At 53.1% G+C, this 25,231-nt stretch overlaps 7 protein-coding genes across 7 annotated transcripts; 4 read left to right on the top strand and 3 right to left on the bottom strand.

Annotated features, from left to right (window-relative positions):
- Positions 1-202: 202 nt before the first annotated feature.
- Positions 203-3,108, top strand: CABS01_11820 (uncharacterized protein; the record flags this gene model as incomplete). Its single annotated transcript, XM_060545174.1, has 5 exons — positions 203-1,101; positions 1,159-1,398; positions 1,464-2,065; positions 2,126-2,226; positions 2,662-3,108. The coding sequence occupies 5 exons, from the start codon at positions 203-205 to the stop codon at positions 3,106-3,108; spliced, it is 2,289 nt and encodes a 762-aa protein (XP_060397039.1).
- A 564-nt stretch (positions 3,109-3,672) lies between these two features.
- Positions 3,673-6,957, top strand: CABS01_11819 (nicotinate-nucleotide diphosphorylase; the record flags this gene model as incomplete). Its single annotated transcript, XM_060545173.1, has 6 exons — positions 3,673-3,913; positions 4,185-4,644; positions 4,697-4,956; positions 5,019-5,488; positions 5,753-6,821; positions 6,881-6,957. The coding sequence occupies 6 exons, from the start codon at positions 3,673-3,675 to the stop codon at positions 6,955-6,957; spliced, it is 2,577 nt and encodes an 858-aa protein (XP_060397038.1).
- A 105-nt stretch (positions 6,958-7,062) lies between these two features.
- Positions 7,063-9,269, bottom strand: CABS01_11818 (AMP-binding enzyme; the record flags this gene model as incomplete). The annotated part of the gene is made up of 2 exons (XM_060545172.1): positions 7,063-8,850; positions 9,096-9,269. 2 exons carry the CDS (start codon positions 9,267-9,269, stop codon positions 7,063-7,065), a joined length of 1,962 nt encoding a protein of 653 aa, XP_060397037.1.
- A 1,164-nt stretch (positions 9,270-10,433) lies between these two features.
- CABS01_11817 (glycosyltransferase sugar-binding region containing DXD domain-containing protein) lies at positions 10,434-11,621 on the bottom strand (the record flags this gene model as incomplete). The annotated part of the gene is made up of 2 exons (XM_060545171.1): positions 10,434-10,504; positions 10,559-11,621. 2 exons carry the CDS (start codon positions 11,619-11,621, stop codon positions 10,434-10,436), a joined length of 1,134 nt encoding a protein of 377 aa, XP_060397036.1.
- Positions 11,622-17,653: 6,032 nt separating this feature from the next.
- CABS01_11816 (copper amine oxidase) lies at positions 17,654-20,037 on the top strand (the record flags this gene model as incomplete). Its single annotated transcript, XM_060545170.1, has 3 exons — positions 17,654-17,988; positions 18,051-19,670; positions 19,782-20,037. The coding sequence occupies 3 exons, from the start codon at positions 17,654-17,656 to the stop codon at positions 20,035-20,037; spliced, it is 2,211 nt and encodes a 736-aa protein (XP_060397035.1).
- Positions 20,038-21,839: 1,802 nt separating this feature from the next.
- CABS01_11815 (uncharacterized protein) lies at positions 21,840-22,302 on the top strand (the record flags this gene model as incomplete). The annotated part of the gene is made up of 3 exons (XM_060545169.1): positions 21,840-21,871; positions 21,938-22,095; positions 22,196-22,302. 3 exons carry the CDS (start codon positions 21,840-21,842, stop codon positions 22,300-22,302), a joined length of 297 nt encoding a protein of 98 aa, XP_060397034.1.
- A 756-nt stretch (positions 22,303-23,058) lies between these two features.
- CABS01_11814 (dynein light intermediate chain) lies at positions 23,059-24,998 on the bottom strand (the record flags this gene model as incomplete). The annotated part of the gene is made up of 5 exons (XM_060545168.1): positions 23,059-23,220; positions 23,277-23,953; positions 24,007-24,100; positions 24,157-24,539; positions 24,593-24,998. Coding segments are annotated over 5 exons (1,722 nt in total), but the record flags the coding sequence as incomplete, so codon positions are not given.
- Between the last annotated feature and the right edge of the window lie 233 nt (positions 24,999-25,231).

Below are 25,231 nucleotides of genomic sequence, written 5' to 3'. Positions count from 1 at the left end.
TGCGATGATCTTCTGCCATTGGGTTATCTCCCTTGGTTTCCTTCTGAAGATAAGCTAGTAGAATTGTGGTTGAGAGTGTGTCTATAAAGTGGCCAATCTTCCCTCTCTCTCGGCGTAATTGTCACAATTTTAGGAGCCATTCTTCTCTCGAGATAGGTTCCAACTGAGTTTAACATTGATCATACGACTGATTTCCGATAAAATGGCATCTTCTTCTAAACTTGAACAGCTCCGACACTATCTGTCGAGCCTGGACCCGAAGGACTTGTTAGAAGGAGTTTCATTCCACTATGACACAGCCAACGAACTCGGCTTCAGACCTGGCGACCCATTTGACTTCTTCGTTGCCACTCCATTTGGCAAGTGGTCTGATACATCACCTCCAATTCCCAACGTCGTTGCCGCTGCTGTGTCCGAGGCTTTGGTAAATGGCATGGCCTCAAAGAACATATCGATCGGTCACAATGGATCCAAGTACATGTTCATCGACTTACTCACCCTCGCACCATTCAACTCCACTTTCTTCACCAAGGGCATCAGTCCAACTCTGAACAAGCTCGTCAATGGTCTTCCAAGTGATGTCACGCCAGTCATCCGTCTACTATGCGGCGACAACGGCATCACCGCAGCTCAGTTCAAGGACGCTAGTAACGGATCCGGGTGGAACGACTACAAGCAGATTTTCTGGTCTAACAATCAGCCATCCATCACGCACCCCAAGGCAGAGCTTTACATTGGCTTCTACAACCCCGACTTCAAGTTTCAGCCCGGAGGTAGTGAGGCGTGGGTGAAGAAGCTTCAAGCCGAGCTCAAGAATTACTTGAACAACTCAGCTTTGTCCGGCCATCCCTGGGTAATCGATCTGGCCACCATTCTCGTCAGCGATGGCCTCTTACCTCTCGCCAAAGTCGCCGAGAGTAAAGGGCTTCCAGCTCTTAGCTGGAACCACGCAAAGGTCACGGCGGTCAATGGTACTACGATGACCACGGGAGGTGCGAATCTGTGGGACAGCTATGGCGATACCCAGGTTGGAACCTTCGACTCTATGGTCAAGATCAGAGGCGATGCAGCTATTGAAGCCCACAAATATGCTGATGCTTTGTGGAGGCAAGTCGGATCTAAGCTAGACACGATGAGCGAATACTAACATGAGAGTAGCTACCTCAACGATATTCCTTCCGACGACAATGCTTCATTCCGACATTCCATCAAGCTCTCAGGGCCGACCCCAACAGGGGCAGACAGCTTTCAGACAGACACAGTTCCACTTTTTAGTGACACCAAGCAGTCTGTGAAGAACTCTGGGTCGCAAGCAGTTTTGACAACCAGTAACGTGGGCGATCGTCTTCCCGGATCTGGTAAACACCGGTACCCTATCCTGGTCTTGAATGTCGTGAAGTAAGTACTCTTTCATCTAATTCAAAAAAACAAATAGATCAGCGCTGACTAGAACCATTATGCAGAGACATTTTGATGCAATTGGTGTACATGCAGACCACGAAAGGCATCAACCCCTCGAGTGGCGCAACCCCTGACTTGAAGGTCATGAACACCGTCATCGATGTGCTGAGCGATCAATCCATCCTCCCCGCTATGCAGCGGTTCGGCCTCAGCCCCGCCGTATGGGCAAGCAAAGCCGCGCGATTCCACGCTATCGAGAATGCGACGAGCAACATTACACTCGCTCAGGAGATCTTTGTAGAACCATTCTTGCGAGGCAATCCAGGCGCCAATGCCATCAAGGGGTGGCTCAACACCAAACTTGGTCTCGACTGGGATGAGTACGTGGTCCCGTACGACGTTATGCAGGCCATGTGCAAGGGTCTGCTTAATATTGTCAAGAATCATCCGCAAGATAAGAGCTTCGGGATGCACATCTTGCTCACCACGAAGGATGCCGGAGGAGGCTATGGAGACCCGTACTCGTGGAAAACCTTCCGGGAAATCCTGACTGGCCTTCTCGGCGCACAAGAACTGCCTTCAGGTACCACTGCTGCGGAGATTATCCAAGACCGGCTCCATTGCAAGAGAATAATGCAGAACGATAATCGGTATGGCCAACACAGTAAGATCGTGTGTGTTGATAGGCAGCTTCTGTATGTGGGAAGCGACAATATTTATCCAGAGTATAATGAGCAGCATGGTGTCTGGATTGACGATACGAAGAATATTGAGGCATGGTACGGCCAGTACTTTGATATTGCATGGGAAAAGGGAGCCGACATTGTCGATTAGGTAGAAGACGACAGAAGTTGGTTCTTCTATCAAGCTCCTGTATGTAGGAAAACAACGGTTCTGAGCCATAAATTAAGTTTCGCCAGAGAATCGGACGTTCGAGATAATTCGGAAAGTAGACTAAGCATCGTGGCCCCATGAGAGTCGCACATGGCAGTCCCAAAGTTCAACGTCATTCTGGACAGCCGAAGAGGCTCTGAGTCTAAATTTCGCCGAGCCTACCAAGGTTCTTCCAAGGCAGTTCTTCTTATCCTGCCTATTTTACGAATAGATTTCTATCAAATGAGAATTTTTCCCCTTTACCAACCGCACCACACTTTTCTAAGAGATCAAGAAGACAATCAAGCACAATGGCATGTTCCAAATCTTTCGTCTTTTCGAATATCAGTCTATGAGTTATAATACTAATCTACTACCCACTTCTAGAAACTATCAACTATCATTGTAGCCGTCGTCGGCTTCGCTGCCACCAGCGTCAACGCCCAATGGTACCCAGCCCGCAACTGGACAAACTGCATCGCCGCCACCGGCGGAAACGGCACCAAAGGCATCAGAGAAGCCCACGCCTTCTTCAACGAGGCCTGGGGCCGACCACGCCTCCGTATCCAGCAACAGTCGTCCTATGCCGTCATCTGCTACGGCCTCATTTTCGGCATCGTCAATGACGACAAAATGGGCTGGTTCGAGGCGGCCAACGATCGCGACATAGTGGCTCTCGAAGACCCTGGTACGGCGAGTGAGTGCAAGTGGTACCCGAGGGCGCACGAATTCTCGCGTTATTACTTCTTTGGGAGGGAGAGGGAGTGGATTATGGATAATCGAGCCTACATTCGTCGATGCAACGAGGTTGAAAGGCCTATGGAGGGTACTTAAGTCAATCAACCTTGAGACTGCCGTGGTCTGTGGACTGGAATTCAATAATGCCAGCAATCAGTCTAATTATCTGGGGAATGCAGTGTCCCATAAAATGTATAGTCCACTGCCTACATTCTATCAGTTAGTCAACAACAATCAACTAGTCTTTATCGTACACCTATATTGAATCTGCATTGAATTGTTTGAGGCAGAGATTGAACAAGACACTAAATGACGACATCACACTCACTTACCTTTGTCTTCAACCATCTGTTTACCCTTTTCTGTCAATCTAGAGGTAGCCATTTGATCTCCAATCTTGCCGAGCGCAACCTTCGAGATGAGTGGCTTGGCGTTTAGTCGTACGGATGATCGCCGGCCTAACCCAATCCGCATCATCGGGACTCAACGTTCAAGACACCTGCAAACGGTGTCGAGATCTGAGACCTTTACTTCTCCGCACAAAGCGTTGGAAGACGCTTTTTTCATACTTGAGCTTTACATGCCCACTCCACATGATACTCCAAGTGTACAGTTTCTCTCATCCCTGAATCCGCTCTACCTTGAGCCACCGATGATAATATGTCCACATCTTGGAAACCTCAGTATCGCCATACCCCTCCTTGCCAACAGCAGCGCAAAGATGAGTATCTCGGCATGTCCCCCGACATCTTTGGCCTCGTGGCTGGGATATCTGTTGCGTTACTCCTAGCAGCTATGTTCCTTTTTCCAATGTACTACATGGAGAGGCACGAGCAGCGCGGCGATAAGAAAAAGAGCCAAAGGACACTGCTGCGTTCTAAAGGAAATGGCAGTTACGGAGGTACGGGCAACACTTGAAGCACAGCGTACTTACTAACCTCGTGACTTCAAAGAGACATGCCAATGTTGCTCGGAACCCCATGGAGTGATCGATCATGCGTGCTTAGCAGAATCACCTCGACCATGCCAAACACAGCCAATGAATTTCTGCCGAGGTGGGCGAGGAATACGGAGTGGATGCAACCTACCGAAAAATTATCCTGGACTACAAGGCGCCGAACGCTCTCTTCATTTGGAAGAACCAGGCGGGGATGGAACCCGTTGCTCTTCAGATGCCATGTCCTTTGACATCACAATTGGTGCCACGAGAATCACCCACTCTCAAGGTTACCCAAGCACCAAATCAGAATTGAAGGCAGCCGAAACCCTAATCAACGGGCTCGCAACCTTGCTGAACCAGAGTCTCAAATCTGGTACACCTGGAATGGACGACCCGTCTCCACCTACGACTTCCTGTCCATCTCTGCCGCGGGAGCAGGGACGTTCGACGCCTCTCTCACCACCTTGTGTGTGCAGCTCTTCGAGATCCCCCAAGGGTGAGGAATCGGCATCCGAACCCTCCAAGGTTGGTCAAGACGTAGATGAGCCGTCTCGGAAGCCAGACTCTGATGGCGGTCTCTCAAATGTGCTGGCCAAGAAGCTTGCTTGCCCGTTCTATCAACACGATCCCGACGGGCAATTCCGAAAGACCTACTGTACAGGGCCTGGATTTTCCAGCGTGGATGAAGTCAGGTCAGTATGGTCCGTTCCCAGGCGATACACAGGCTTATGTTATAGGCAATAGACAACACATTTACGACCACCACATAATACCCTTCTACTGCCCCCGATGCGCCGCAGTATTCTTTTCCGAGAACAGCCTTCATAATCACTTGCTGGAACCGATAAAATGTGAGCTGGTCTCAACCGTGTTGCCTCTGGGATGCACCAGACAGCAGAGAAAGTTTCTGCGAAGACGAATCCATGGAACCCAAGAACAGCAGTGGCGTGCCATCTACGGTATCCTATTCCCTGTTGAGCCGAGCGAAGACATGCCGTCTCCGTGTAAGTGCTCCTCTATACTAAACACCTTACCTGACCATGTCAAAGACTCATCACTTTTTAAGACTTTGAAGACGCCCCATTGAATACCGATATCAGTGACAAGAAAGAAGAGAGTGTCAACAATGCGCAGCAACAGCAGCACTTCCGCCTCCAGCTTCCACACGTCCTGGACCGACGCTTGGTCGAGAACCCAACCAATTCGGAATCGGAAACTCCGACAGCGGATTCGACGGCACGGAAACGACGCGGGGAGAACGGGGACGGGGCCACCGTCGACGTGGTACGGGGCGCCCAGAAGGAACTATACCGGAACTTCCGTCCCATCCGACAACTAACCATTGAGGACTTCTACGACTCTACGCCGCTGTCACCTGGTGCCCCGGCCGACGAGACTGCAAACCCGGCCCAGCCAGACGAGTCGAGAGAGCGGCATCATTCGCATGATAGTTCTGACTTTGGGGTGCTGACCGAGTCTTCTAGGTCTGGGTCTATTCAGTCAAGCGGGTTTGTGTACGCGTCTGACGAGTTTTCTGTCAGTGAGGCAGAGGATAGGGGGACGTTTTTTCAGAGATCCGGGGCGGACCGTTGTTGATTTTAATGGATTTTGAGAAACGCGTACCGGGAATATCAATTTGTACTCAATTAATTAGAAATCATGAAACTCCTATTTACCATTTATCTTAAGTTCACTGCTTCGGAACTTCGTGTAAGTCGAAGGGGAGACCTGGGACCGCCAGTCGCCGCCAGCTGTTCCACTACCCCGCCCAGCTGCCGACGCTAACCCCACCATCGGCAGAAGACGGCACCGACAGAAGCCGGCAACGGCAACAACGTCAACGAATCCGAACCGTGGCGATTAACCTTTGAGTCTGCTGGTCTTACAAATTCTCTCCTTTCTCTCAATCGCCGAACCGTCTTCCTCCCGGACCCCAAACCGACTCCATATCTTCGCCTTGCCGCCTACTACACGACATCACCGTCTAAGCGATCGAGCCGAACGAACCCCTCCACACCTCCGCACCTCACAATGGAAGACGTCCCCCTCGAGCACGGCTCCCCGGAGCACCTCCTCCCGCCCAGCTGGAAGACAATGGTAACAGCCTGGCTCGCCGAAGACACCCCCTCCTTCGACTACGGCGGCTTCGTCGTCGGCGCCGCCCCGCGCACCGCAACCCTCTGGGGCAAATCAGGCGGCATCGTCGCCGGCCGGCCCTTTGTCGACGAGGTCTTTGCGCAGTGCGGCTGCACCGTCGAGTGGCACGTCAAGGAGGGCTCCCACGTCGAGCTCCGCGGCCACGGAGACCATAACACAAAAGGCAAGATGCGCGTCGCGACCGTCTCGGGGCCCACGCGCGGGATCCTGTTGGGGGAGCGGGTGGCGCTGAACACGCTTGCGCGGTGCTCTGGCGTGGCGAGCATGACGAGGGGTATGTTGGTGAATTTGAGGGCGGCCGGGTATGCTGGTGTGCTGGCGGGTACGCGCAAAACGACGCCCGGGTTCCGGTTGGTGGAGAAGTACGGTATGCTTGTGGGCGGTGCGGACGCGCATAGGCATGATTTGAGTTCGATGATTATGTTGAAGGATAATCACGTCTGGAGCAAGGGGAGCATCACGAATGCGGTCAAGGCGGCCAAGAGCGTGGGCGGGTTCAGTTTGAAGGTCGAGGTTGAGGTGCAGAGCGAGGAGGAGGCGGACGAGGCGATTGCGGCTGGGGCGGATGTTGTCATGCTGGATAACTTTACGGGCGAGGGGGTTAAGATTGCGGCCAAGAGCCTGAAGGAGAAGTGGGCGGGGAAGAAGTACTTCTTGGTCGAGGTCTCTGGTGGGTTGACGTTGGAAAACGTTGAGAACTATGTGTGTAATGGTGAGTTATGTCGGGTGACTTGTTGTTCTTCATTTGGCGATGTACTGACTTATTCACAGACGTTGATATTGTTTCGACGAGTGCCATTCACCAGGGCGTACCACACGTGGATTTCTCACTCAAGGTTGAGCACTAGCTTTGATCAGTTTGTTGGTCAATTAAATCAAAAACACCGTGATACCTCAACTATGTGATGCCGTATCTACTGTAGATCCATACCTTGTGATCCGTTCAGAATCTCCTACTTCCTCCCTTCGAGCAGATCCTTTGCCATATCCCGCAGCTTGAACTTTTGAATCTTTCCACTCGGCGTCTTGGGATAATCATCCACCCAGAAGACATGCTTGGGCACAAGATGACTCGACAGGTGCTCCCTAACCCAAGCCCTCGCGTCGTCCCTCGTAATCACATTCACCCCTTCCGCAGCACCATCGCCACCCTCCCCTTTCCATCCCTTCTTCAAAACTACAAACGCAGCTACGCTTTCCCCCAACTTCTCATCCGGCACGCCCACCACAGAAACCTCCTTAACCCCTTCCATCTGGAACAAACAATTCTCAACCTCGAGGGGGTGAATATTCTCCCCACCCCTAATAATCAAATCCTTGATCCGCCCCGTAATCTCGACATACCCATCCTCGTCCATCCGCGCCTCGTCCCCGCTGTACATCCACACCCGCCCATCCTCTTCCTCCCTCCTCACCTCCGCCGTCCGCTCCTCGTCCCCCCAATACCCCTTCATAACAAGGTACCCCGCCGCCGCGAGCTCCCCCCTCTCCCCGCGCTTCACAACCCGTCCCCGGTCCGCAGGATCAACAATCTTCACCGCCGTATGCGGCATCGCCCTCCCCACGCTCCCCGTCCTCTTATCGAACCCGTCGTCGGGGGCCGTCATACAGCTCACGGGACTCGTCTCCGTCATCCCGTAGCAAATCACCAGGTCCCGTAGCCCGAGAACCTCGTACAATCTTCTCATCAAACTCTCCGGCACCGAACTCCCCGCCGCGATGCCCTTTCTCAGACCCGTTGGCATATCCTCCTTCTTCACCACCCCGCCGCCCGCCAACGCCTCCAGCACGGCGACAAACATGGTCGAGACACCGTATAGTCCCGTCGCGTCGTAGTCAGCCACCATCTTCAGCGTGGCAGACGGGTCAAAGGCCGGACTGGGGAACAGGATCCCCGCCCCCGTCGTCGCGGTCGCCATGTATCCCAACACGCACCCGAAACAGTGGAACAACGGCGGCGGCACGACGATCCTGTCACCTGGCACCAGACCCATCCTCTGCGCGATGAGGTGTCCGTTATTAAGGATCGAAGTGTGCGTCAGCATCGCCGCTTTCGGTTGAGATGTCGTCCCCGACGTGAACTGGATATTGATCGTGTCGTCCGGCTTCAGCGGCGCATCGGGCACGACCGCCCTCGTCGCACCCCCAGACTCGAGTAGAACCTCATACGGCGTCAGCGCCTTGAAACCACCAGCAAATTCCACCTCGGGATGAAACCCAGCATTATCCAACACCACGACCCTTCGCAAACTCGGAACAACCTCGCTCTCCACCACTCCTCCGCCCTTATCCAAATCCGGCACCAGCGTCCTCAGTAGCTCGAGGTTGCTCCGTCCCCGACACGGCTTATACGGCAGATCCGTAACCTTGCCAATGACGAGCACTTCGACGCCCAGATGTCGCAGCGCGGCGCCAACCTGCTTAGCGTTGAAACCCGGGTTCAAGGGCACCAGCACGGCGCCGAGCTTGAAGGCCGCGTAGGTGAGCGCGGCGAACTCGGCGCCGTTGCCGAGGGAGACGGCGAGGCGGTCGCCTTTGCGGACGCCGAGGGAGCGGAGGCCGTGGGCTAGGGTGTTTGAGAGGGTGTCGAGGGCGGCGTAGGTTAGGGTTGTTGTCGTTGCGGCCGGGGAGGCGGATGATGAGTTTGGGGTTGGGCTGCGGGCTGTGACGGCGGGGAGGTCGCCGTGTTGAGAGACGATTTGGGAAAAGTGCTGGGGGATTGTTTGGGTTAGGAGGGGGGGCTGCCGGTTGTGTTAGCCTTACATTCTCTTTACTGTCGTCTTGCAGGTGAGCGAGTGAGGTCGCGAGTTTGTGAATTCCAGGAAATTATCATCTCTCGTGATGGGTTTTGGTGCTTCACATCAACAATTGGCCTCCCTCTATACCTGGTCACACACTCACTCACTCGAGCTGAGATGAGATGAGCTAGAGCGAGCAGAACTCCACCCTCAACAGTTGCCTAACAGCAAAGAGAAAAGCAACTCACATCCTCAGGACCCAGACTGAAACTCAACCCTTCATACCCCGAAGACAGCCTCCTCCGCTGCCCAACTTCGGCAACGACGGCACCGGGCCTCAAACCGGCACACCTTCGCCGCGCCGTAGTCCGCGCCACGGGACCCGTCGCCAGACGAACGTATCCAGCCGTCGAGAGCATCATCTTCCGTAGATGTCGTCGTTGTCGTTGTTGAAGCTTACCCGCGCTCAACCTCGGCTCTGTAACCCAAAGGTTTAAACCAAAAAGGTGCTTGACTAAATCCAAAAATCCAAAAGGTATTTCTCAAAAGATGTCCCGTTGTGACGTTATCATGGCTCTTCTTCTCTCCAACAATTCGTCGAGATATTCGAGTGCGTCTGGGTAAAGTACAATGTATCCTTCAAAGCAAGGCGGGGAGAAGAGGTTGGAACTCTCGGCCCTCGTCTTCGTCCGGTCCGTCTAGTCTCCCTCCTCTCCCGCGTCTGGCCGCTGTGCCCCCCCGTCACACCGAGCCGAAAGTTGGGGGTACACGCCTTGGCAGAGGAAGCTCCCCCGCCCTTACCTCACAGCTAATGCGGAGAACCCGTGCGGGGTTGTACCCGCTGCGAGCAGGGAACACCTCCTCAAAAAAGAGCAGAAAAGGAGCCGCGGGTGCACGCGATGTGGGATTGGCCGGGTGTCAGGCGCAGAATGACGCGCCGTGACAGCCTCGACGGGTTTCGAGGCCACGCCTACGCAGTTTTTTAGAACTCTAATTCAAGAATCGGGACTGTCGGCAGGTTGATACCTAGATGGTTGTGAATCCATTGTTTGTTCACCGGTGGAGAAAGAGGGTACCCCGATGCAATTGATGTAGCACTTCATCCTCATCGCGAGTTTGACATTTCAAATTTGTTCCAATTGCTCGCAGACTGCTTAGGGTATATGTACCACGATGCTAACGAGGATTACAGCTGTTCCCAAACCTTTTGCGGCCTTTCGCCTCGCCGGACGTTCGCCTCTGGAGGCCATTTTCTGCCCATCTCCCAATTCACCCCATGAGGTCCCTTCTCTGCTTCTCCTCCACCGGTATGCCAGATCGAGGTATGATGTAACTAGACTCTATGCCAAAAACAAAGCTCTACGCTTTCCCCCTTTTCCCTGGGGTATGCAGTTCGTTTGTAGTTCCTCTTGCCGATGCCACGAAAAGAAAGAAAGAAAAAAGTCAATAAAAAAACGAAACGCGACTTCTGAAACATGCCCAACCCGTGACCGAGGGTGAGGACGCCGCTGGAGATGCAAATATTACAAGAGACATGTACCAGAAGAAAAGGTGTGTCGTCACATTCGTACGGCTCGATGGTTGTCTTATTTCGATTTCGACGAACCATCCTCGTTTTGCTCGCCAATGTGGCGAAGCTCTTCGGGTTTCCAAGTACCTGCGGTCACATATTAGTTTTACATCTTTGGAAACAACATGTGTCCTGACTCACCCTCAAAGTCGTGCTTCACAAAGGCCATAGGATCGTCGTAATCCTTGGCACCCATCTGTTGCACGCCAGGGCTGAAACTCGTGATGGGGAGAACCACCACATCGCCCACCTTCTTGGACGTCTCCATACCCGTGAAGTTCTGCCAGTCAATAGCTCCCTTAGAGTTCTTCATGTTAAAGTATCGGGGGTCGTTGAAGTAGTCGAAGATGGCGTCGGTCCAAATCGCAGGTCCAGTGAACTCGACAACGTTCTTGTCGGCAATGTTGTCCAGCTCGCCTGCCTTCTTGCGCTTCAAAGCTTCCTGAGTGATGCGAACAACAATCTCGCGCAGGACAGGGTGCCCGGGCTTGGATTGAATGGTCCATTGGCAGAACTGAATACGACGACTGTACCAGTCCTTCCAATCAGGGCGGTCAGGATCAGCCTCAATGCCAATAACGAGACCGACGCTCTCCCGGGGAATGCGTTCAGGAATCCACTCAAGGGCAGATTTAATAGCGTAGGTATCAATGTCGGAGTAGATACCGCCGCGCGCAAGCAGGATCAGGTATCGGAAGAAGTCGGCCTTCAGGACGGGCAGAGGAAGAGCGTCGTACGCCTTGAGAACCTCGGGGACGGACGCGTATAGGAGGCGCAGCAGGTTGACTGCGACCTTGTCGGTAATGACCTCGTGCACGAAGCCAGGGTGCTGTTCTGACCAACTGGCTTCCTGCTCGCGGAAGTTGAATTGTTGCTCAGCAGGTGTCCACTTCCATGTCTGCCAAATGTAGGCCGGGAAACGCGTTTCGGGGTCATAGGGGTATTGGTATGCCAGCTTGTCGTACAAGGACATCTTGGACATGTCCATCATGGGCTTTTGCGTCGCAACCTTGGGAGCAGAGGGCTTAATCTCGCCGTCGGCGGAGGCAGGGGTGTATGAGGACGTTTTCGAGTCGGTCGTATCATGGTTCGAGGCAGCGACTGGTGCCTTGACAGCAGGTGTTGTGTCGTGGGAGGAGGAAATTAGGTAGAAAACGATTAAGAGGAACGCGGCGACCGCGACGGCTCTTCGAGGTGTGAGCATTGCGGATTTATGTGTAAAGAGTGACGGCTTGTTATGATTTCAATTGGTAGACTATGAAGTCATCGGAAGGCAAAGTTTCGCTTTGCCAAAGACTCGTACAATCGGATTGTAGGATTGGAAAAGAGTGGCTGTCGTAGATAGAGTCGGATGCGACGTGGTTCCTGAAAAAGTTGGAGGCGCCGGATTAGGGGTTTAAGGAGGATAAAAGTCGTAGGAAGCTTTCAGGTTCGGACTATGGCGGAGTGATTCCTGCGAAACCAAGAAAGATTGTGTCAGTTTGGGACTGATTAGGTGAATGGAGCAAGAGGCAGTAGGTTGAGGCGCAATGCTGAGGATAAGTGACAGCAAGCGGGTAGGGCTGGCAGGTAAATGAAGTCTGGAAAGTCTGGGCTGGATGGAAAAGGAGAGGAAGCCTGTCAAGGTTTTGGTGGTGAAGGGATGAGCTGGGTAGCGAATAGAGAGGCGTGGGTCCCGGGGACGTAATGGCAGACGAGGAACATACCTCGAAGATGGGGCCGTCGATAGTCGGGGAGTAGCTGGATAGAGTTCCGGCAATCGATCTGAGAGGTGCCAAGGAATTGCGAAAACGAACGTACGGATACGTCAACGTTGAAGCTCTACTATCCCAGGTAAATAGTAGATAGGCGTTGGTTGTTGTGGTTGGCTTGTCTGTTCAAGACTCGAAAGGACAAGAATGGGAAATAATTGGGTGCGGAAGAGCAAAGAGACCTTTCCCTTTTTTGTTCTGAATTTTGCCTCTCTCCTTTCCAGGGGTCTCGATTGGGCGAATGCACCTTTTTCTGTCCCTGGCCCTGGCAATATAGAGGTACCGTGGTCCCGTAGTCCGTATCCAGAGTCTAGGGGGGGCGATGGCGGCGAGGGCGAGGGTGAGAGGGCGGGTGAGATGGAGAAAAAAGATGCGAATGCGGCTGTGGCTGCGGCGGTATCCGTAGGCCACGACTTGGATGACGCCGGGATGCTGACTTGCGTGTCCTGGTCCGATAAGACGGGACTCGGGAAGGCGGCAGGCTGTGCAGAACGGGTACGGTGCCGTGCTGAAAACGCCTCAATCAATCCAAGGCTCGTGTGTCCTCGAAGTTAATCAGGTAACAGGTAGGAAGCCAAGGCTTCCCAAAGATGCAGTTGGTCTGAAAGAATGGACCGGCAGATCCCAAGCTTGTGATTGTGTTTGTATGCAGCAAAAAAAAGGCAGCAAACCTCGAGAAATATTCTGTGACTGGGTGGAAGGAATGCAGACTTGGCATGAGTTGGTTGCCGCGGGTTTTAATACATGCCGCAAGGGGGAATGACAAAGATAACCTAGCGAACCTTGGAAGCTAGGGAACGGAACGGCTGTACCTAGGATAGATACAGGTACCTTAAGGAATCAGAGAATGAAATACCTTGGAGAAAATACCTACGAAGGCGTGGATAGGGAGCTTTGGGGACGATTCGCAATCCGAAGAAAAGTCGATGTGGCATTCTGGGTGTGGTTACCTAAAGTACCTACGTAGTATGTGTGAAAAGTCACCCCTTCCCCTTCCCCCTGCCTTCCCTGTGTGATTTCTCAAGTTTTTGCCCTGCGCGGCCAGTTCTCTCGCCCCTTCACCACCACCTTTCTTCTTCCTTTCAAGTCTGAACAGTGAGATGGTGATTGCGGTGTTACACATACGTACTGCACCCTGTACGAATTATTCAAGGTGTGTTGCGTGGATCGCGCATACGATGCAGCGCTACTGCGCAATGTGCTTCCGGCCGGCGACACCACCGCCTTGGTGCGGATGCTACCCAGTAGCGAGGCGACGGAACACCACCAAGCACATTCTGCCACTGGGGATGTAACTTGGCAGATAGGTGAGGTACGGATACGCAAGTCTCCAAGTCGATGATTTGGCCATGACACTTGGCGCTGACTGGGACGCTTCTGTTGTTATCGGATCGAATGCACCTTGCAGGAGACATGCCACTGGATCAGCCAAGAGGCTTGACAGTCAGACAGATCAGAGCAAAACGATTGGCATAGACGAACACCAAGCATTCAGGAAAACCCAGCGAGGGTCTTCTGTACGCATGTGCACGTTTTCGAGACGTGACTGTATCAAGACAATGCGACAGAGGGACACGCACACCTCACACTGTTAGAAGCAACAATCCGAACAAAATGTTTGCGAGACGGCGTCATGGGATGGCGAATGAGCAGAGTGGGATCTGTGCCCGGCAAGAGCTGCCGGGTGGAACAACGGAAGGACGGAAGAGTGAGACTCGACGTTGAGTCGAGTCCAACTAGCCGCACGTACAGAGTACGAATACTTCGCAATGTGTGTCGTGACTGTCATCTCGTTGGGGTCTCGTATCGTGTCAAACGCATGTCTAGACTCTAGTGTACCTAGCCCGGGCTGGTGCTTGTCAGCCTGGGTCTTACTCAGATAAGCCACAGCGTCTTCTGAGAGGTCTTCCGTATTGGGCCTCGTTAAGCGTGCCTTGACTCCATCGTCAATGATGTGAGGGCGATGTAGCATTGCGCGTCTTTACTGAAATCCGAGGTGGCTTCCGAGTTAATTGCTCTGGAAACAGCGAAAGATCGGACAATCTTTGGACCCCATATGAGCCCCCAAAGTCTATCTCTCTGCCCCTCAAAGACGACGCGCGGAATCCGTTGGCCTCTGCGGTGTTCATCTTCTCTCTTCCACCGCCCGCTTGCCCACGCAATGCGGACGCCAGCTTGCCAAGTTTGGAAAAAGGGAGAGTGTCTGCATGACTAGGTACATAGAAAGGTGCGCCTGAGGAATGCGTCCCAGGTACGGAGCACCACTGGCATCCTCCACGTGTTGTCACTGTCAGTCAAGAAGTACGTACCTCGCCGGGACATGCATGTAGCTCGATTTCGCTTCGAGATAAAGACCAGGGACGCAGCAAGCTTTTGGTAATTGACCTGGTGGATTCCTGTCCATCTTCATCGGCGCATCCATATTAACAGCATCCACCAACATGGAGAAGAAGCGGGCACAGATCATAGAGAGAAATTTTAAGAATGTCCATCAACGGTCTAGAAGATGAAAATGAGAAAAGTTGGTACGGAAGAGCGAGCATCATGGAGATCCCCGGCCCATCACGACATCAGATAAATTGGCGCGTTTCAGAAGGGAGCAACCTGGATGGGTCCACTCCCAAAATAGGAATACTTCTGCAGGTCAGTCGCGGTCTCTGATAGGACGACGGCAAGACAGGAACGCCGGGGAGCGTCTCCTTCCCAACCCAACACTCGGAACCTCAGGAACCTCGACTTTGTACATCCTTCCCCCTAAGTATGGACAAAATTTTTAGGAAGGCGTATAATCGGATGTTGTCGGATTTTAACCATCAATGGAAGTCTCGCTATTGTCGGTCACCGCATCGTACCTTCTCTAACCAAAGTTGGCGGAGAAAGTACGGAGTACCTGGAAACATCCTACAAAAGCAGGGACCAATAACCAGTGACATGGGATGTTGGTTCTTCCTCGCCCAGGGCCCTGTACAGGTTGCTGCCATTGCTCTCAACTGCCGCCCACGCCCATCTCACAGAGCCGCATGAATGATATCCGTACACTTTTTTGGTCACATGTGAACCAATCTGAGCTACCATCGACGAACATTGACTGGAATTTGTCTTCTATCCTATCAAGATGCGGCCACATCACATCAGACTCCATGTACTGCGTTGACGTTGCAACCAACGTCCCCCGTCACAAACGTACCAGGAAACAAGCACAAGCGTCCACATCAACCTCTGTCCGAACCTCCGTCTCCGTTTCGCCAAGTCTGCAAACATGAGACGCTCCCTTACAGAACGCCGCACAAGAACAGGAATGCTCCCACAGAAAGAAGAAGCAGAGCGGCAAGTCAAGCAGTCCGGTAAAAGCCAACTGCTGGCCTCTATGGCAGCATCAGCCCTGCTCGTCCACGTTTGGGGCTGAGCTTCCCTGCACCTCGTCTGATGACCCAAAGTCGAGAGTTCCAGACAACCTTCAGGGCCCCTTCAAGAAATCCCATGGCGTCCAAGAGTCTCGACAGCTTGGTGTCATGCTGGCCACGCAAGACTCCTCATGGCGCGTCTCCGGAATTCCAACGGACGGTGCATCATTCGGCCTCGGCTTCCTGCGGATAGCCATGACCCGATTTCCATGGCTTCTCCAGAACACGCACGACTTGGTCTCGGCTGCTTCCCCGTCGTCGCCTTCAACTTCTGGAGTTCTCCACCACAACAGGCAAATCACCAATCCGGGTCTTTCCAAGCGAGCAAAACCTGCTGTACCGTCACATCCCGCTCAGCCATCAAACTGTTTGCTTCCTTATTCTTTGACCAGGACTCCAAACCCCCCACTACCTTACTCCTCATAACCTCAGCATTTGCAAAAACCCCCCAGTTTTCCCGGCCGTGCGGTTTCCTTTGTGGATCAAGTCATACCGAGGCGGACGACGGTTGATCAAAATCAGAGCTCATCCAGGGAGGGGGGAGGGGGCTGCCTAGTGCCTATGATGACCTGCCGCGATCCCAAGTTTGTTAGCCGCACTCCGGACGATGATGCACGGTTTCGTCGTTGATTATCATTTCGCCAATGGTCAGCAGCCCGCCAATGCCTCGGCCGCCTCTATTGAGGCGGTATAGCCATTCACAGAGCTACACCGAATTACATGATATTTCCCCTCAAACAAATATACTAAAGACGAAACTCGTGAGAGGGCAAACTATTGTCATACTTATTGTCTTTACACGTCTACCCGGCCTTGTCACTCCAGAGATCCCAGCCGGCCCAGCCTCTAGGTTGTCTGGAGTATGCGGGCCTCCATCCTTGCTCGGCTAATGACTTCCGTTTGTCTACTTATACTCTATAGGGCCATGGACCTGTCTCTGGTCATCATATCGCCGTAAGCCGTTGTGCGATTTTCGTGGGTCTCGAGTACCGCGGTGGCACTAAAACGAGTCTCCTCACTTGATCAAACGGCCATGTTCAAGGTGTTGCAAAGTCACCGATACCCGTATTTCTTCGTGCTAGCCTCCATAAAGAGACAGTAGTCTGTGATACTAGACCGACAACAACTACCTCCCGCAGGCCCGACTGCACCATGCCTGCTTTTTGTAGCTTCCTGGCAGTCCGTGTGTATTATCATATTGCTTGTTGAGCGTCCGAGGTCAGATGTATCGGACGCTGCAGGAAGTAGTTTAATCTCAACCTTACACGACACAAACCTGGGGAATACCCTATATGAGGTCTTTATGCACGGCTCAGCTTACCAAAGTGTCTCAGCCTAGCACAGTAAGCCTAGCACAGTAATTATCACCTCCGGGCCTGGGTTCCGTGGCCCAGGACGACATATCCGTAAGCATCATTTGGTAAAGCAACGTGCTGCGCAGCAATAATGAGTTCGGTTCAAGCTTCCATCCAGTAAGTACCTACAGGTTGCCAAGCCAACCAGCTCATCTTCTCGCTTCAGAGGTGAAGGTCTGGACTTTGATAATGGTCACGACCAATGGAGGGTCAGCACCGCATGGACTTGCCGCATGTGGCATTGGACCACCCGAAGAGAAGACGAGATCTCCAAATCGTTGGAGAAAACAACGGGTGATGAGCCGTCCATTGGATAGTCTGATGCTTCGTACCCCGCCATCCCACCACCCAGCCAGGCCAACAAGACGGCCTCTACCCCGCCATCGCAACGTTGAGTCTGTCACTGGATCAATGGCTGACCACGTCAAGGAGAAGGTCATTGGGATACCTGCACTCGTTCCCGAGTTTGTGACCAAGCGGCCATGCTGTGCGCCCATGGTCATCTGTCGAGCTATTAGTCAATCGTCTGTCTGCACTGTTGGATGAATGGTTCCTATCATCAGACTACTGCAAGATCCCCGCACTGCGTCTTAGCCGCCCGTTGGAAGTCTAGATAAGCCCGACCTCAGCCACTGATATCAAGAAAGTGCAGTCTTCCCAAGGTTCCCATCTCACTATAGCTGTCATTCTTGATACCTCGAGTAGACAAATTAGATCTCACTCACCATGGCTCCTCACCCCTTGACGGCGTTATCTGGAGACGAGTTCAGAGCGGCAAGAGACATCATTTCCAAGCTCTTTGACCAAGACGTCTCGCTCTTCTTCAGATGTATCTTCCTGCAAGAGCCAAAGAAGGAGGAGCTCGTGCCGTATCTTCAGGCAGAGCATGCGAGAAAGCTCACAGATGAGACACCTCGCCCACCGCGCCGAGCAAGGGTTCAATACGATGTTATTAGGAGCGGCAAGAGGCCAGAATATACCCAATCTGTGGTAGACCTCAAGACCGGCCGTGAGCTTGACAGAACTGTGGCTGCACCGCACTTCCAGACCAGCTATACCCCGTAAGTTACGCCTACTATCATGCCTGTCTGAGTGAGAATCACCCGCTCAACACATCTCATAGCGATGAGTTTGGAATCTTCCAAGACGCCTGTGTGGCATCTCAAATATTCAAAGACGCCATGGCCGAGTTCTCTCTCCCGAAGAACTTTACCGTCACAATCGACCCCTGGCCCTATGGTGGTCCGGACGAGGACGAAGGGGACATTGCCCGCCTGATGCAGGGCCTCGTCTTCGCGCGCGACGCCTCCAAGAACAACGTCGACTCGAACCATTACGCCTACCCGATCCCGATCATCCCCGTCATGGATATAGCCACCCGCAAGATCCTCCGCGTCGACCGCCTCGCCACCGGCGCTGCAGGCGACGGCCTCGCCCCCCAACCGCGTGCTGCGGAACCAAAGTCCCTCTTCGCCAACAACATTTCCTCCGAGTACGTCCCAGAGCTCCTCGAGATCCCGCAGCGCGAGGACCTAAAGCCCATCAACATCACCCAGCCCGAGGGCGCCTCCTTTGCCATCCAGCCGGACAACCTCGTCGAGTGGCAAAAGTGGCGGTTCCGCCTCGGCTTCACCCCCCGCGAGGGCGCGGTACTACACGATCTCTGCTACGATAACCGCCCCGTATTGTATCGTCTAAGCTACAGCGAGCTGACAGTGCCCTACGGCGACCCTCGTCCGCCCTATCAGCGCAAGCAGGCCTTTGACCTCGGCGACGGAGGCTTCGGCCGCGTGGCCAATAACCTCGAGCTCGGCTGCGACTGCCTCGGCGCGATCCACTACTTTGACGCCCTGATGGCCGACACGGAGGGGAACCCGACGGTGGCGAAGGCCGTGGTCTGTCTCCACGAGCAGGACAACGGGATCGGGTGGAAGCACACCAACTTCCGCACGAACCGGGCCGTGGTCACGAGGCTGCGGGAGCTCGTTGTGCAGTGCGTCGTCACGCTGGCCAACTACGAGTACGTGTTTGCGTACAAGCTCGACACGGCGGGCGGGATCACGCTCGAGACGCGGGCAACGGGGATCATGTCTGTCGTGGCGGTGGACGAGGGCAAGAAGGAGTCTGCGTACGGCGCCGTCGTTGCGCCGGGCGTGCTGGCGCAGAATCATCAGCACATCTTTGCCGTGCGGATTGATCCTGCGGTGGACTCGTACGCCGAGGGGGATACGCGCGTCGTTGTGGAGGAGAGCGTACCTGTGCCTTTGAATAAGGAGACGAACCCGTATGGCAACTACTACGAGATTCGGAAGCAGGTTGTCGAGAAGGCAAGTTGGATCGATGCGGAGCCAAAACTGAACAGGGTGATCAAATTTGAGAACCGGACGAAGAAGAATGCCATGTCGGGTAGGAACGTGGGGTTCAAGCTTACGCCGTCTGCGTCGCAGCTGTTACTGGCGGACGAGACGAGCCAGGTGTCGAAGCGGGCCAAGTATGCAAGGCATCATGTCTGGGTTACGGGACACCGCGATGACGAGCTGTGGGCGGCTGGGGAGTATACGAACCAGAGTCGGGAGGAGGTTGGTGGGGTGTGGGATATGGTTCAGAGGGGGGACTGGTTTGAGGACGAGCGTGAGGCGAACGGGGATGGCAATGGCGGTGGTGAGGGCAGGAAGAGTAGTCCTGTCGTCTGGAGTGTGTTTGGGTTGACGCACAACCCTCGGGTGGAGGATTGGCCTGTGATGTAAGTTGTTTGCTGTTTTGGTCCCGTCCTTTTCCCTTTTGTTTGACTTTCATCACTCTCTTTACCCAGGATCTTATATAAGACCATCGACTGACTGGGGTTCACCAACAGGCCCGTCGAGATACACCATCTCACCATCCGACCAGCAGACTTCTTCACCTCGAACCCGGCGCTCGATATGCCCACCAAAAAGAACAAGACGAGTGTAATTGTTCCGTGTTGCGGGGGACAGGAGACCAACGGGGCGAATGGAGATAGCAAGGAAGGCGAGCAGGCAGTACAGGAGGCTGCCCTGACGCATCTTCAGGGGCCTGGACCGGATGTTCCTGCTGCGGAGGCTGGAGCGCATGTTGAGAGGCGAGACTAAGTGATAGCCCGCTTAGCGAAGCGGCATTCGGTGACTGGCTTTGACGTGCAAGCCCCATTTCCGTTTACTTACTTTTGAGATCACATGATTCGCTTTCCCCTGATTCAAGATGTAAAAGAATTGTCGAAAATACGCTTCACCACTTGTATAATCTATCGCTCTGTGAAATATCCTCCGACTGAAATGCAAGTCGACAGTATAATTAAGCTCGGCGATTATATAACGAGACGTTAGGATGGAGTATACGATGGGCCAAGCCGGTGGGATATCTTAACGACACTTGCTCAAGTGACTTACCGACTACACACAATAGTCGAGAGGCTTCACAATAACAAATATGATATCCTGAAGCATCATGGTTTTCTTAATATGGTTGGGTGTTGTATATGAATGACCTTGTTACTTCATAAGAGCCATGCTGACTGGCTTGAAGTCCGCCCAACCTAAGTCGTAGTTTGGCCACAAACTACCAAGTCCGAATTATGTCATCGTTTACCGACAGCGACTTCGAATTAGTTCTGGTTGCTCTCAAGATTTTGGACTTCTGCTCCAGGAGTTTCGGATGAAGGCAATCTTTCGCGTGGTTGCGAAATATTACTCATTACGACCCGGATGCTCTCGGTCCGTACTTGAGTATCAGAACCTCGGGCTAATTCAATGATCAATTTGTTAACTGTAGAGGAATTCATTGAGCAGGAAATCCCATTGCTTTTGAACATTACCGCAGCTCTTCCGTGGGACGCACTCGGTGAAGCCTTTTACATTAGTTGTTGTCGAATTGTGACCCTCTTGACGACATGGAGAATACCCTTATATTTCACATCCCCAGTGCGAAAAGTCTCTGACTATTATATTTCGATGATTTTGAAACCTTGCCGTTGGATTTCTCGGCGTTCCTAGAGTTCGGGTCGTTCCTTTCGCCGCTCAAACATCCGTTGTTTACTCGTTCAAGACGGAAAGTTGTCAAATATCGACCGAAGATCAGGTTGAGCTTCCATTCATGTTGAGTATACGGGCCATATATTCTAAACTCAAATTGACGCTCGGCTCTGCCAGTACACAGACAGCGGGTATACCGCAAAAGTAAATGTTGATGGCACAATATGCAACCTATAGGCTTCACAATCTGCAACATTCTAAGTAGCTCTGAACAAGCAGATATCGACATAAAGCTTGAAGTTCTCTTTTGTAAATCCCCCATCGAGGCTGCTATGATGTTATGCTTGCAAACTATACCTGATCGAATCGAGCCGACTCGGCTTGGCTAACATGACTCTTTCCCGCTCCCCAACTTTGTGGATCATCCTTGTGACATGTCAAAAAGCGAGCCGTAGGATGATAGGATCGACAATTTTTCATTTGATCAAAGTTCAGGAGATTCAATGGAAGCGGAGCCGGGCCATGGTGTGCGGGAACTCCCTTGGTTGGAATTTTCGTGATCGTGACTCGCGACAGTGAGCGTATACCGCATAGCAATACAGCAATGGCATGTATTCTCAACCGAGATGCATCTCTAATATACGCATCGGGCAAGCCGATGATGGACGTCATGAGCGCCCGTTTGGATTGGAAGCAATATGGCTATGAGAAATAGGAACTAGGGCATTGCTATGGGGTTTGATATCGGTTATTGAAGAAGATGTTCTGTAGACTGTCAACAGATGGGGAAGATCACCTCTTGATCCTCAATACTGCAGTATAAAGACATCTGTAGTCCCTATGAAACTTCGAAAGCTATTCTTCCAGTCACAAGAAACCCCAACAACACCTCAAGTTCCTCTACGCAAACCATCCTGCTCAAAATGTTCTCCTTCAACGCCATCATCGCCCTCATGTTCGTCCTCCCACCATGAAACTTCCCTCATCATCGTAGACAAATCACTAACAGGACCTAACATAGGGGCCTCGCCGCAATCGTCAACGGCGCACCCACCGACAACACCGTCACCAAGCGCCTCGACGACATCAAGAACTGCTATTGCGGCAGAGACACCGGCTCCGCGCTCGTTAGCGACCCGACCTCCACCAAGAACGCCTGCCCCGATTACGGCACCGTTGGTACGTACATACAAAACACCATCCCTCAGTTTCTCAGTTCGCTCGGGAATCATACATGGATCAAAGTTGAAGATACTAATCGTGGCCTGTTTGCGTGTAGGCGGCCCGTATCCTACCAAGTGCCAGATCATGATTGACATCAACGAGCCCTTGTTCGTTGCCAAGTGCAAGGCTCTTGGTCAGCCTACCGGATGGTGCGAAAAATAGGTGGGAGAAGATAGAAAGGAGAGACAGCGGTGGTTTGGAACTTGTTGATGTTGCTAGCTCATCGGCAAATAAACATGCCGTTCTACATCTAGAAGGTGTACGTGTATTATATTCAGTCAACTTGCGTTTATTCGTATCGAGTTCAGCATGATTTGACCAAACATCCTTAAACCCCTGTCTGATTTGATAGCGTGGTCAGGAAATATTCAAGTTGACTTGAAAATCTTCTCCTGACAAGCCAGATTATAGCGCCCCTACTCCTGTAGGTAGCTTACCCGAAGAACTTACACAAACGAGCGTTTCTTGTGTGCTAATGGAATCCATTGGATACTCCCAGCCACTGAGTACCAGGGTAGCTTTAGAGGCAATCGGCTCCGCTGCCACGATAGTCGTCGACCTGTACTCCTTGAAACTAACACCAAACGCATAGCATTGTCATAATCGGGGTATCTATTCTACAGCGACTGACTGACTGATTGCTGACCTGACTGAATCTCGCCCAACCGCCGCCACTGTCTCGCCTTGTCCGCACAACCTCGCCCCACCCCACAACATACATCTACTGAGGCCAGGAGCACACTCTCTTTCGTCGCTTTCTTTCGTGACCAATGTCCATGAGATACGATCAACTCCCTCTTTCAAATTTAACATTTGTCCCCCGAAAAGAAGACCGATTGGGTATAAGTCAACCGCTTGGCCATGTTTAAAATCGACTTCGGCCCCGTAACGAAAATAGGGACCCAAACATCAACACACTCACGAGCCGCCACGGGGGCTGCCATTGGCAGGTTGTTTACGGTTCATCAAGCCGCTGAAGAAAGCCTGGAGCTTGTCGTTGTCCATCTCATCAGGATTCTCCTCGGCGGTGTCAGCCGGTGGCGTGGTGGGATCCTGTGTAGCACTGTTTGCCTGACGGTCCTGCGATCCGTGTTAGTCAAGGCCGCTCCCTTTTTGAGATCGACTTGGCGACATACCTTAAGCCGCTGCACCATGTCGTCGGCATCCACCTGGATGCCTCCCATGTTAAACTGCACAGGCCCAATGTGCTGGCTGACCTTGCCGTCGTCGGCTCCCTGCCGCAACGCACTGGAATCCGACTCATCGGTCCGCTGTCCTGTTCTCGACTTAGAGGCGTCTGCCTTCTTGTCGTCGTTACTTCGGCTGCGGTGCGTTTCCAGAGTCTGTAGACTGGAACCGAGGAACTCTTGCGTATCGGTCGATGACATCTCCAGCTGCGACGGGTCGCCGTCCCGACCTGCGAATGAGATCGCGCTGCCGGCTTGGCTGAGATCACGGATCCAGTCTTCGAACGGCGCCACTGCTGAGGACGAAACTTCGCCATTGTAGTCCCCGTCTGCCTTCGCCTTGGCCAAAATACTCAGGCCGTCCGTCGTCATCGCAGGTGAAGGGAAAGTGGACTGCAGGTCATGCGACCAGCCCTGGCTGGTCGCCTCAACATCGAATCCATCCCTCAGCACGCGGATCTTGCCCCAAGAGTCCCAGTTTGGCGGCACCAGGATTTTGTCTCTGTCAATTGTGTTGTGCTTCAACGGTTGTCGTTTTAGTAAGGAGGTGATGCCCAGGCTCGAGTGCACCAGACTCGGTAATGACGAAGGGACGTTTGGTGTGGTGTAAATGAGCGAGGCGCCGTCTGGGACAACACTGTTAGCATGGCCTTCGGCCTCGGAGAGGGCGCCAACTCACGCCTCAGCAGCACTGTCCTGAGATACTGCAGAACCTGGTCGAAGTCACCCTCCTTCCACCCTTGCGTCTTCTCCAGACCCTCCATCTTCTCCGCCTGCAAGTTCGTTAGCATGCATACCGTCAACCTTTCGGCATGGCACTTGATCTCACGTTCTGGCAGACCACGCAGAGCGGCAGACCTATGCCTTCTTCCCATTCACCAGGCCCAAGAGGCAGTGCGACATCGCCTTCGCTAGTGGTCGCTCCCGTGCCGTCAAGGTTCGTGGAGCCGCCTCCCCTGCCCCTATCTCGCCATGCGACCATCACCTCCTCCATCGTCGCTTGACACTCGTGGCTCGAGCTCTCGAGGATGCTGCGCATGAACAAAATCCATTCTCTCAGTTGGCGCATCCACAAGTGTGGTGTAGACCAGTCAAGGAGCACCACCATTAGGGTATTTGGTATCGTCTCGGGTGTAATTAGGGGCTGAATAAGTTTCGGGAACGATTCTGAGGGGTTCGAAAGCATGTAGAGAGAAATCCGCGCAAGTATGTCTAGAGACTGAGTCAGCATCAGCAGCAGAAGCCGAGTCGAGCTGACAACGAACCTTCTTGGTCGGCATCCAGGACGTCGTAGTAGGTATACCCAAGAGCGAAGCTGTTTGCAATGGGAGGCGTCTTTGAACTGTTGCGATCCAGACTTCGCTTCTCGCTGCTGTGTGACAGGGACTCGACAAATTCCTTTTGCGACTCTGGTGAGCCTCCCAGTACGATCATGTTCTTCTCCGGTAGCCGTTTGCTGCTGGCTACGTTGTCGAGCATGGAGCTCCAGAGGTCCTTCTTCTCTCCATTGCGGCCGTCTGACCCTGCGGAAGCCGAGGTGTACGTCGACACCCGATTTGCGCTTGCCGTCATGATTGTGTTGGTCGCTGAGGAGGACGCATGAGAGGGGTTTGGGTGGAAATCGTGGGTCTGTGGACGTGGTGTCTCGGTCCAGGAACTTGAGTCGGTGGGTTGACAGTGGACAGCTTTATGCGTATGCAAATAGACGCGTTCGAGTCGCGGTGTAGGTAGGCCGACCAGTATGCTGAATTATACGGGTTCGTACCGACGGTCGATCTAGAATATACAGGAAATCAGACTCCTCCGACCGAAGCAATGATGGCATTCCCAGAAACTGGGGTTCTCAACTTGAACGGACGGCCGTGTCTTCCACAATTCTATTGGCACCTCGCCAGCGCTTTCTC

This window comes from Colletotrichum abscissum (assembly GCF_030869225.1).
Source record: "Colletotrichum abscissum strain IMI 504890 chromosome Unknown Scaffold_34.1, whole genome shotgun sequence".
NCBI classification, from domain to species: Eukaryota; Fungi; Ascomycota; class Sordariomycetes; order Glomerellales; family Glomerellaceae; genus Colletotrichum; species Colletotrichum abscissum.
The sequence above is the reverse complement of the archived record's forward strand: the minus strand, read 5'-3'. Positions and strand labels throughout refer to the sequence as shown.